General features: G+C 53.9%; 1 protein-coding gene across 1 annotated transcript; it reads right to left on the reverse strand.

Moving 5' to 3' along the window:
• Positions 1-4,161: 4,161 nt before the first annotated feature.
• TMEM121B (transmembrane protein 121B) lies at positions 4,162-9,233 on the reverse strand. The gene has a single exon (XM_032844448.1). The coding sequence runs from the start codon at positions 8,732-8,734 to the stop codon at positions 6,965-6,967; it is 1,770 nt and encodes a 589-aa protein (XP_032700339.1). The 5' UTR covers positions 8,735-9,233; the 3' UTR covers positions 4,162-6,964.
• Between the last annotated feature and the right edge of the window lie 3,573 nt (positions 9,234-12,806).

Here is a 12,806-nt window from a genome sequence, read left to right on the forward strand (position 1 = left end):
CTAGGGTGGCTGCTTGTTTCCCTAACAACTTTATTGAGATACGGTGCACATCCATGTCATTCACAGCTGACCCTATGCAGTTCAATGGCTTTTAAGAGTTCAGAACTCAGCAACCATCAGCATCATCAATTTCAGAACATTTCTCTTAGCCCAGAAAGAAATCCAGCACCCCTTCATCCTCACCACCCACCCCCCTCAGCTCCCCATCCCTCTATAGATTTGCCTGTTGTGGACATAACCAGTACAAATGGAATTGTGAAGTTCCCCAGGGCTTCTGGACACTTCCTTGAACGTCATGCCCTGGTTCCTCCCATGTTCCCTCCCTTTCCCTGGAGCCCCCAAGCTCACACTGGCCTTTGCTCACCACACATGCCGGAAGTTCCGTCAGCCTGTGGTGTCTGCTGTCAGCCCAATGCCAAGACCATGAAGAGCGTGTGTAAATAAAGCCTTGCCTTGCTTTTCGTATTCTTCTGAAATATGGCTAATAAAATCCTGCTTCACCCAGAAACACCATTCTAAGAACAGATGTCCCACAAGCTGGGGTTTTCCTACCACTCAAGACCCTCTCCTAGGGGTATCTGGGTGGCTCAGTGGGTTAAGCCTCTGCCTTCGGCTTCTGCCGGCGGGGGTGGGGGGGTCTTTGCTGAGCGGGGAGCCTGTTTCCCCCTCTCTTTCTCTGCCTGCCTTTCTGCCTGCTTGTGGTCTCTGTTTGTCAAATAAATAAATAAAATCTTAAAAAAATAAAATAAAAAAAGACCCTCACCTAAGTAGAGTAGAGCAAAGTGGCCCAAGGAGGTGGAAGGACCCACAGTCAACGTGTAACCCAAACCTACAGTGGAGTGACGACCTGGGCCTGGCATCCAGCTTCCGATTCCTAGTGGGTTTGTGTGACTGCCTGCCTGCCATCTTTGATCCTAGTCGAGGTGGTGGGGGCTCGGGGACTGATTAGATGGTGGTGTAGACAGGCTTTCCAACTTTGCTTCTACCCTGGTTTCTCTTTTCTGCTTAGGAAGGACCTCAGAGGGGTTCAGCAGTTTGAGCTGGAATTTCTGAATGCCTGCGTGTGATGGATTTTACTTTGCTTTTGCTTGTCTTTAAAGATTAAGGCATAAAGGAGAGGAAGATGTACTTACAATGAAATGGGAAGTTTTAATCCTTTAGGCTCTGTGGTTGATGTCCTCCCTTCCCAAATAAATAAGGACAGTGCCTGGCCCGCTTCTGCCCCAGCGCTTCCAGAAAAGATCCGCCAGTTCAGGGCCAGGAGACACCAGCTGCTCCAGGCTATGCAAGAAAGTAAGAGCCCAAGTATGCCTCAGTTTGGAATAAAAAGCAGAGCTGGTACTCCAGCCCTGCCTTGGGTTTTTCCAGTCTCCTTGGGTGGTTGGAGAGAGAGGTTCTTAATTTTTTTTAAGATTTTATTTATTTTTGAAGATTTTATTTATTCAGGATGCCTGGATGGCTCAGTTGGTTAAGCCTCTGCCTTGGGCTCTGGTCATGATCCCAGGGTCCTGGGATCAAACCCTGCATCGGGCTCCCAACTCAGTGGGAGGCCTGCTTCTCCATCTCCCACTCCCCCTGCTTATATTCCCTCTCTCGCGTCTCTCTGTCAAATAAATAAATTTTTTTTAATTTTTTAATAAAAATAAAATTTTATTTTTAAAATAAATATTTATTCATTTGAGAGAGGGAGAGAGAGAGAGCATGAATAAGCAGGGGGAGCGGCAGGCAGAGGGAGAAGCAAGCTTTCTCCTGAGCAAGGAGCCCGATGCAGGGCTTGATCCCAGGACCCTGAGATAAAGGCAGACGCTTAACGAAATGAGCCACCCAGGCATCCAGAGGGAGGTTCTTTAAAAGGAGGCTGGCAGCAGCTAACCCAAGGCTGGGGCCCTGGCTCTGCCGCTGCCAGCCCTGAGATTGATCCGGTGGTCTTCCTGAGCTCTCAGGTTGCGGGAGGCTCAGCAGGGGCTCCGCCCTCATAGAGGTCTCTGAGGAGTGGACAGAACCTCCATGTGAGGCGCTGGGGTGGGGTCCCACACATGGGAGCACTCAGCACAAGGCCGCCCTCGTTCCATCCAGGTGTTGCCACCCGTACCTGCTGGTGCCCTTGTGAGACCTCAGGGGCTTCCTGAGGTCTCATCGCCTCGCAGCCAGGAGCACAGACCAGCTTCCTTAGCTTGAGGAACGTGGGGCGGTTTAGCCTTCCTCACATTGTTAGGACTTTCTTGTTCTGGTGTTCGCTTTTTCAGATTACAAAAGCAATATATGATCCAATAGTCAATATTATGGGAGAATATGAAATAAAGCGACTGCCCCCAGCCCCTGGGTACAGGCTGTGAAGTTGGGGTGCCCACTTGCAGCCTCCCACATCACTGCTAAATGGCTTCACTGTCCATCTTCTTGCTTTTGGTCTGTCCCTTGCCCTCCATGCCCTGCCAGCTCTCCCAGATCTTGGTGCTGGGTGCACATTCGTGTCCTGTTTGAGTTGGTCGAGGCAGGTGAAGTGCCCTGGAGAATCAGCCTTGTCTGTCAGAGGAACGTGGAGTCCCCCCTTTCATGATTTCAAGGATACCGGGAGGTCTTGTCCAACATGCCTCCCCAGACCCCAGTCCCTGGATTCCCTTCCTAGGAGGAGTATAGTTCCCTGGGCTATTAGTTCTGTGGATCCTTCCTTTCTGATCAGAGAGAAAGAAGGTACAACAGTGACCTGAGAGGAGAGAGAGGAGAAAGACATGACGCCCGATTGGCTGTCCCCTGACTCTCACTCAGTTCCACTTCCTTGGGACTCACACAGAATTTTTTTTAGCTAGACCATTCAGCTTTAATAAGGAGAAGTTGAACTCTGTCAACAGCTAAGTCTGAAGGCTGCCTGGGGTGGTGCAGATTTTGGAGACAGGCCTGGGTTCAAACATGGATTCCTTTCCTGACCTCAGCATGGAATTCAGCAAGCTATATCTTTCTGGACCTCAGGAGAATGGAGCTCAAGCTCCCTTGTCCATGGCTGTGAGGACGAAATGAGTGGCTCTGCATTGGGGGCCTCCACAGGCAAGCACAGGATGTGTCCCCGGAGCCTCCCAAGGGCCAGAACCCAGGGACAGATTCAAGCCTTTGGCAAGGCCCGCATGGAGCCTCTGCACTGCCCACGCGAATACACCCCCGTCCACGTGCCATTTCTTCGTCTTTCACATGGTTCTTTCATGCATGGTTCCGCCGAGCACAGGGGGACAGCTAGCTTGCTTACCTGTGAGAAACATGTCAACATAACATGCTTAGTCAAATTCATTATCTTATTTAAAGGAAGATGTGGTCTTATGTTTTTCTGTCATTGTTTTACATGTGAATTTTATCCTCGGTTATGATTATCAATCTTGAGGAAAAGGACCATCTTTCCATACGCCCCCTCATTTAATTATTCACACAGCCTTGTGAGGTAATAGTGCTCCTGGGTGATAAGTGATGAAGACACCCCAGGAGTGGAGGTCAGTGCCCACAGCCTCAGTGGGTAGGAGGCAGAACAAGCCCAGGACCGGGGTTCCCATGCTCTCAGTTTGCCTCTTTTGCCTTCTGGGTCCAACCGCTGTATGGCCCTTGGAATGGCCACGAGCATCACAGGGCAACAGCACAGAGCGGTTCAATAGTGCTGGCTGTTTCTGTGCTAAAAAAAAAAAAAGAAAACAAAACTTTTTTGTGTGTGTGCAGACTCAATATTCTGTCAGACTTCACAGTCCCCTTTGTGTTGTGGTGGTGGTGGTATTGTTTAAAGAAAGGTCTTGCTTGTCTCATTCATACATAATTCATGCCTCTGGCTGGGGCAAGAGTCAGAGAGGAGGGCAAAGTATTTGAATATAAGTCTCTCAAACTCTTTTCTTTGGGAACTTACTCTTAGAAAGAAATGGGATTGTCTGGGGAAATGTCTCTCAGGTCAAGAGCCCACGTGAGTTAGCTCTGCCTATAGGAAGTCTGCCTAGACACCCCCCAGGTCAAGGCCAGAGCTACCCCACCTCCCTGACTAGTGCCAACCACCTAGAAGGAAATGGCCAAGTGTACCCACAATGTTAACACAAGCCTATAAAATGATGACAAATGTCACAGTGACATTTAAGAATTTAGTAAGGAAACCAGGACAGGAAAGATCTTAAAACAAACCACACAGGAAGCTTGTCACAAGTCTCAAGTTTTTTATTTTCAGAACAGAGGCTGGTTTTATTTTTAAAAAGAAAAAGGGGGGAGGGGGAACGTGCTCAACGCTAGTGAGGTGCAACTTCCCTTCTTCCAGGCTCTAACTTCCAGCCAACTCTCTTCCCCCAAAAACACATGGACTCAGAACCAGGCCAGGTTATATCAGAACAGCCTTTAGAGAGAGGCCGGTCCAGCCCCCTTTTGCAATCTGTAGAGTCAGAGGCTCAGGTCAAGGGCACGCCTTACTGGCACACACATTAGAGGCAGACGGTCTGAATTCTGTACCCAGGGTACTTTCCTGTGAACCATACTGCTGGCGTGAGCCTCAGGAGACAGTGCACCTCCCCGGGGAAACATCTCCAGTTTTGACCCCCCACTACAGATGCTCCTAGAAAGCAAGAAAAAATCGGGGTCATGTCTCACTGTGAGTAGGGCAAGGAAAGAAAGTAAAAGCACTCATGAAAAACACCGGAAGGAAGGGATTGACCCCTGAGCGCAAAGTGCTCGCACCAGATATTTGAAAGAGAATGTCCAAGGGTGAGTGGGGGGCCGGCAGACAGAGCCTGAGCAGGACCAGCCTCTGCCAGAGCTGGCCGGGTTGCCATCAGTCTCTCAGCGTACCTAGGGAAGTGGTAGCTCCTTGGAACCTATCACAGCCTCCCACCAGAAAACTCAACAGCATTCAGATTTTATAGTCAATCACTCAGTGGGGGAGACCAGCATCCAAACAGGAGAAAGGGAGTGAGGCAGGGGCCAGCCAGGGGCTGGCCATGGCTCAGACACAAAGTCCATTCACAGCCACTGAGATTAGGTAGCAGAGAGAGCAAAGCTGGAGACAGGAGATGGAGACCCAGGGAAGAGTCTGGGCCCAGGACTTTGAGCACACGGAATTCAAAGGGAAAGAATATGGTGGTGGGAGAAGGGGGAGTGGGGAGACAGAAAAAAAAGACTAGTTGCAAAATCCAACCCACTAATAATATTGGACCTAGGAGGGCAAGGGGCTGGGAGCATAGATTAATACATTGAGTGTAAACATGTTTCCTCCATCATTCCCCACTGTGACAGTAGGGGAGGCTCAGAAGGACTCTGGTCAAGACATCAGTCTCTCTGTGTCTCTGTCAACAAACCCCCAAGAAGTTGGGAGAAAAGAGCTCCAAGTAAAACACTGAGACTCAGAAATCAAAAGCAATGTGCCATCAAAGCGAGTGAGGGACAGTCAAAACTACAATCATGACTTCTGGTCCTTTGCCCAGGGTGTATTACACCACACAAAGCATACGAGGGGGTGGGGGAGGGGAAACAAAAATTCTTACAGTTTTGCCCCCACCCCATCCTATTCTGGGGTGGAGGACAGTGAGTATTTCCTGGCCTTGCTGCCAACAGTCCTCCTACACTCTTACCTCCCCGAAAAATACTTATCCACCCTCAAAAATTCCAAGAGAGATGTCCCACATCGAGACCATAAGTGGGCAACCGCTGGGTGTCCCTTGTCATTAATCTCAACAAGAATGCCAGAGAGGAAGGCAGGGCAGGGGGAGGAATTACCCAGACTTCCTCTGCAACTGCCTTCTCCTTAGAAATTCTCTTTACCAGAGCAGAGGATAAAGGTCATCACCACCTTTTCTGAACCACACCAGGCTTCCCAGAGGAAGGACAGATGTGGAATTGGATTTCCTTGAGCCAACTGGAGCCCCAGCTTCACATCATTTCAGGAAACCCAAAGGCTGTTGTTCTAAGCCAAGATCTGACCCAGTTAGCAACAAACGTCGGGAAGGATAAGAGTTCTGGGTGCAGAGGGAGAGAGAGTGGGAGGGCAAGCCAATGGCTGATACTCCACAGACCCTGTAATAAGACTGGCACCAAACCCCAGCTGGATCCAGTGGCCATGTTAAATGCAACTTCTGAGTATTTTGCCTTTATTTTTTTGCAAGCAGCATCAGTGCATGATGCAACAAAAGTTGAAAGCACGGAGGTAGAAATGCTCACTCACCCAAGAAAGGGTGCAGTTTTGTCCTTAGGGTATGGACCCTCTCCTCCCCCAAGCTGAGAAGAGAGGAGTAGAATTGAGGAAGATCCTGGGTGAGCGTCTCCCTTGGAGGAGAGCAACTGGGTAGCTCCCAGGAGCCCAGCTCTTTCTGGGAATTCACGGCCACAAATTCAGGTAGGAATGAGGAGGGTGGTCCTATGTGTGGTGGGAAGGACAGGGCCTCCCCAGATCTCCTATTGATTGCAAGGGGCCACAGTGTGGAAACAAGAAAACTATACTATACACACAGACAAACACAGACTTGGCATCTACCATCTGGAAAAAAATCCAATAGACACATCAGGGGAACAGTGGATTCTGGATCAGTTTCAAGGCGTGGGACAATGATCACCAACCACAGCCTATAAGAATCTGGCACTTCCAAGCCAGGGGGAAGGCTTCAGGCCCAGCACCCCTGTCTGGGCACGCCCTTTTCACCATTCTCTCCAACAATGGACAAGAATTAGGATGGTGGTGGGAAAAGCAAGAAGCAGAGGTATCTGGCCCCTGGAGGCTAGATTAGGGTAGGGCACGGAGAAGGGGAAATAGAGTAGTAGGTGGACCTTCCTCCTTCACCATTAGCTGCTGGTCTCCCTCCAAGCAGTCTTGACCCAAGGGGTGCAGAAGGACACACTGGCCCTTAGCCCTATTAACAGTTCCGTCTTCCAAATAGACCCTGATCAAATCTGGGTGAAAGACGATCAAAGGACAAGGGGCTGGGGTCTCTCAACCCCAAAGCAAGCCCCTCTCCCTTATCCCTCCTCAATTCTGGGAGGCCACGGCCAGGGTATTGACATAGCCATGGGCACCCCCCTCGTTCTCCGAGATGCAGTGGCCCAGCTGGGAGGCTCCCTGAGGTGGTGGCGGTGGCGGTGGCGGTGGCGGGGCGGAGGGCGGAGCGCCGTAGCCCCCTCTCCCCCGAGTCGGGGAGGCCCGACTCCCCCGGTCCCAACAGCCCTCTAGGGCTTCCAGGCCACGGCAGCCGAGGAAGAAGAGGTTCTTGAGCATGAAGATGGAGAGGGGCTGCTGGTAGCTCACCACCAGGAGGCAGCGCAGCGCCAGCAAGGGCACGTCCACCAGACAACCGCCCAGCAGGCGCAGAAGGCGGCTACAGCTGCCCGGCCCGGAAGCCTGGCCCCAGGATGAGGCTGCCGCTGCGGCGTTGAGCTCATAGAGCCAGAGCACCGGCGAGGAGAGGGTGAGGAAGTAGACCGCGATGAGCAGGTAGCGCAGGTGCGCGGGTAGCGGCACGCGGCCTTCCAGCATCAGCTCCACCAAGGTGAAGCTGTCGAGCAGGTCCAGACACGTGCCCAGGAAGCAGCCGGCGGCTCGGTGCTGCTGGGGCTGCAGAAGCAGGGGTCCCGCCGAGCCATGGGGGGCGCCCGCCTCGCTGATGGCCCGCACCAGGCTGTAGAGCAGGGGCACGGACAGCGCCATGGTGAGGCGGAAGCCGGTGGTGCCGAAAGGCGCGCGCAGCTCGATGAGGTCCAGGATGGACGTGCCCAGGATAAGCACCACCTTGGGCGTAAAGGCGATGGAGTAGATGAGCCAGGCCAGGTAGGCGAAGGCGAACTCGCCCGCGGCCCCGGCAGCACCCGGGCCGGCTCCCGGGCCACCTGCGCCCCCGCGGGCGCCGCGCGCCTTGGCCCCTGCGGCAGCCCCGGCGGAGGCGGCCGAAGCGGCGGGTAGATGTAGAGGCGGCGCGGCGTGGTGGTGGTGCTGGTGGTGGTTGTGCGCGCCGCTGACCGCGCCGCCCCGACGGCCCCGGCTGTTCTTGGCGAAGAAAATAGCCCAGCCCACCACCACCACCAGGTCGGTGGCGATCCAGGAGCACCAGTACAGGTCGGTGACGGCGATGAGGTACAGGTCCAGCAGACCACCCTGTGCCAGCAGCAGCACCACGGACAGCGCCTGGTAGCCCCAGCGGCACCCAGGGCTGGGGACGCAGCCTCGGCGCCGACCCCTGCGACCGGGGCGGGCCGGACGGCCGCAGCAGCAACAACACGAACAGCAGGAGGTGCCGCTGCCGGTCCCCGTGCCGCCCGCGCCCCCCGCCGAGCGGCTCCCGGGGCCCCCGACGGCCCCCGCCGCAGCGCCCCCGCCGAAGTCGGCGGCTGTCATGCTGCAGGAGGAGGTGGGCGTGGAGGTGGAGGAGGAGGTGGCGGCCGAGGAGGAGAAGGCGGCGGGCGCGGGGTCGGCGGCTGGGGCGCCCCCCTGAGCTGGGGGTCCCGGGAGGCCGGCTGGCACCAGCGGCTTGCTGATGCTGATGCTCTCGTCGTCGTCCTCTCTCTCCGCGCCGGTGCTGCTACTCGGGGAGCCGCCGCCGCCGCCGCCGCCGCCGCCCCCGCCGCGTCTGCCGCCGCCTCCCCCCCGGCTGGTGCTGGTGCTGGTGCTGCTGTCGCCCGAGCCTCTCCGGCCGCGGGAGGAACCCCCACGGAGGAAGAGGGGCTGCAGCCGGGCAGCGGCGGGGGGCGGTGGGAAGGAGCCGGACGAGGACGAGACCGAGCGGGGGTTGCCGAGCGCTGGGTGCATTGTCCTCCGAGGGGCTCCGGGGGGCTGCCCTGCTGCTCCCTCCCCGCCAACCCCGGGCTGGCAAGGCGGCCGAGGGGAGCCGGGGCCAGCCGCCGCCTCCTCCCCAGCGGCTGGTACTCGTACCCGGGTAGGGCAGCAGCGAGATCCGGACTGGAGCCACCGGACTGGGCGAGCCAAGCCCCGGGTGGCTGGGAGCGGGGTAAGCGAAGAGCTGAAACCACCGCGGTGACGACGGGCGCGGCGGGGGCGGGGAGCTAGCCTAGTCGGAGAGAAAGGGGAAGCTGGCGGCGGGGAAACCAGGACTGGATTCAAGGGGGAGAGGAGGAAGAGAGACCAGAGAAGGAGAAAGCCTGGCTCGCTGGATCAGCAGGAACAAAAAGGGGAAGGGGTTGCTGAGGCGCGAGAGCTGGGGTGGGGAGCCCTGTGGGGGGCCTAGAGGATGAGAGGGGAGGAGGGAGAAACGCGGGAGCCGGGCGGAGTTGGCACTGGGAGGACCTAACCGGAGATTCCTAGGGAAGTCGTTCAGCGATCCCACCAGCCGAACTGCTGAAGCGTTAGTAACCGGATGGCCTTGGTCTCCGTGTAGATCAGGCCTCTGAGCACCAGGCCCAGGCGACAGGTTCCGACCTCTGCGCCTGGTCAGCACAACTTCTGCGGACAGTAGGGGCAGCTGGGGCCTCTACACCGGGGCCAACGCCCTTTCACCTGGGCAGCCTGCCTCTCCTTCAGGCACTTGAAAATCCGGCCATGCGGATTAAAAGGACCTGGAACAGCAGCCCAGACATGAATTTCTGCATATTCCTGTGTCCTGCCCTGGGTTCAGTGATGGACCCTCAGGGAGGTCCCATTTTCCAGTGACTGGAGTGGTTCTTTGAATATAACCGCTTGGGAAGAGAGCACAGGTAAAAGAATTATTTATGTGACCCCAGCCAAGTGGGGCTTTGGGTATTCTCAGAGGTCTTTAAAGTGAGAATTAGAAATGATAAAGATGTATCTAGCAGAGAGGAAGAAAAGGGGACCTGTAGAGTTACGGGTACCGTGGTAAAAACAAAGGCTCGGAGAGGGTGCTGGTGAATATTTAGATCTGCCACTGTGGCCTGGCCCTGCAGCTATGAGCTTCGAGCACACTCTGACTCACCCCCTTGGGATCTATTCCATGACTGGGGCTGGAGACCCATCAGCAACTCAGGAAAGCAGCAGGCACAGTCTCGGTTTCAGAGGTTTAGGGGAGAAAACAATAACTAGAGCATTTGGGGCACACGCGCGCGTGCGCGCGCGCACACACACACACACACACACACACATCTGAGGCTCATGTAAAACACAAATATCCCAGCCACATCAGAGCAAGGCAGGAAGCTTGTCTGCCCCGTCCTCCTTCTCCGCATACTTCAGCCTGCAAATTCCCTGCCTTGGCTTCATTGCTCTTAAAGCTTGTGCTGCTGGGGCTCACACCACACAGTGCCAGAGAAAAGGATGCGGTAGCACTCTGGGGGCTGCTTGCCCACCCCTATCCCCGAAATCTGCCTCCTGAAGAAGGGTCAGTTTGGGTCAAATCTGCTTTTTCCAGTCTCTTGGAGGTCCATCTCTACAACTAATCCATGGTAGATAGGGGACTTAGAGCCCCCAACCTGCACCATTTCCCCCTGCCTCTGGGACACATAAGCTTTAAGAAGTTCTGTGCCCAGTCATGCCAGACAGGAGATACTAGGTGGTGAGAACGTGAGCTCTGGGGTCAGTGGTCTCAGCTCAGCTTGTGTGATTTTGAACTGGTCATTTCCCCTCTCTGGCCTCATGTTATCCAACTGTAAAAAGGGCCAATATCTATCCCAATAGGCTGGTATTAAAAGAGGTCATGAGTTCAAAGGGTTTAGCCTAGTGCCTGGCACAGAGTATGTACCCAACTAAAGGCAGCTGGTGTTATCATAATTCCACTTAGCTCTTATCTTAACCTCCCAGGGAACATTTCCTCATGGCACAAGCCACTAATGATGTTTTCTGGACTGGACTCTTTCCTGAGGCCACATTCAGAGCTCTGTTCCCCACAGCTCTGCAGTTCAGTAAGTGCCAGGGAGCAAAGCTGCTCTCATTAGGACAGTGCTTGTTGGAGCTGGTCTTCACAGACTTCACAATGTGAGAGCTTCAGCTCTGGCAGCAGGTGCAAGGCCCACCCACAGGGGGCAAGGTGGGGAATAAACAGCGGGTACAGCCCACACTCATGTGTGAACATCACAGCAGGTCCGGCAGATGTCAGGGCTGAGACAGTCCAGGTTAAAAAGCAGATTGGGGAGCTGCCAACTGCTAATGGGAGTGATTCTAGCCAGTCTCCCAGCTTTCCCCAGGGAAAACACCAGCCAACAACTAACCTGAAAGCTGACCCAAGACTTCTGCTCAAGTTAATGAAGCAGTTGAAGGAGGAAAAGCAGCTGATGAAGGCAAAGCACTGGTTCCTGAGAGAACACGGACAGATCTGTCCCTACTCCCCATATCTCCCAGCTCCCCTGACCTGCTCATCCCCTCCTGCTCTCACCTGGTAGGCCCAGCCCCTCTTCCCACAGTTGCCTCCAGGACAGGGATCCTCCTGGGTAATTTGAATGGTTAACAGCCCTTTGAAACTATCTTTTGTATTTCTGGGGAATATACTGTCCATCAGTTAGGCTAACTGTATGATATCAGTTAGTCCAATTTTTTCCAATTTAAGGCCCTGAATAAAAGACCACATATAATAAGGATGAGAAATCAGAGTACATGAAAGAATAATTTGGTGGTCTGGGTATTGGAGGGATTGGTTTTTTCTAATCTTCTGTGTATACACACACACACAGCCTTTGCTTCGGGAAGGAAAGAGCTTGACAAAGATGGGACAAGGAGAAGAAAGAAGCCAAAAAGGCTTTCTCATATATAGAGTGAGAGCAAATATCCCATAGGGATATAGAAAAGGGAAGACACAGTCACCAAGTACCTCATAAGCACTGAGGGTTTAGCTAGATATCTTACATACAATACCTGGAAACTGAGACACAGAGAGGTTAAGCAACTTACTCCACATCACACAGCTAGTTAAGGGCAGAGTTAAGGTTAGATCTAGACTTCTCTCTCAGCCCAGCGCTCTCACCACCCACCACTCTCCAGGATGGCAGCAGCTCATAGGCATCTTGGGGGACAGGGACAAACTAAGCAGGTTTCAATCCAAAAAATATTTCCCTAAGAACCTGCTAAACACTGGACACTGGGTAAGGTTCCTTTGGAGGTCTAATATTCTTGCCCTCCTGGAATGGAAAAGCCAAGGGCTCACTGCCTTCCAGGAGCAGCAGTGGATGGACTAGGAGTAAGGGAACAATATCCCCAGCCAGCTCAGCAGCTTAGGAAAGCTCAGTGAGGCAAGGCCAGCCCTTCCGCATACTGAACCAAGGCCCTACTCTTTCCTGATCCATTCTCTGCTCACTATCACTGCCCTCTCTCACCTTCACAGCAAAAATAAAGAACAGGTCCAAAGAGAGCTGTGAGAGGGGTGAGAGCTGGAGCCCTACAGGTGCTCGGTGAAAAGACACAACAAGCAAGGCCGGTTCTCAACTACACAGTCACCATACTGACTCTCAGAAAATGAAAGGGAAGCTGGCAGGGAACTGGGACTAAAGTAGGATGGAGTCTGTGAACCTTGGGCTTAGGAACCTGAAGCCTCAAAACGACTTCTAGAGCTCTCTAAAGATAGACACTACTACCATTGCCCCAATTCAGACCTCCTCTAACACCTGGAGCAAGCCTGTGCCTTGAGCTGCCCACGGATGTCTCACAAAGACGCCACTACCTTCTTGGATAAAGAAGTCCTAGCATCAGCACCTCCATGTGTCAGTCCCTGGGCTAGGTGTTGGGGTTCCAGAAACTAAAACAAAGCAAGTCTTTTCCTAGGCATCCACCCTGGGTGGAAAACACAGTGAAGTGACCGAATGCTAGACAAGGTCCAGAAGAGGTACAAATAGGAGTCAGTAAAGCCTTAGAGAGGTTATGTGCAAGCTGCTGTAAAAGGTGGGGAGATGATGGTTGGCAGATGGGGGGGATGGGGATGGGCTGG

This window comes from Lontra canadensis, unplaced genomic scaffold, assembly GCF_010015895.1.
Source record: "Lontra canadensis isolate GAN:19392208 unplaced genomic scaffold, GSC_riverotter_1.0 scaffold153, whole genome shotgun sequence".
In the NCBI taxonomy this organism is placed as follows: Eukaryota; Metazoa; Chordata; class Mammalia; order Carnivora; family Mustelidae; genus Lontra; species Lontra canadensis.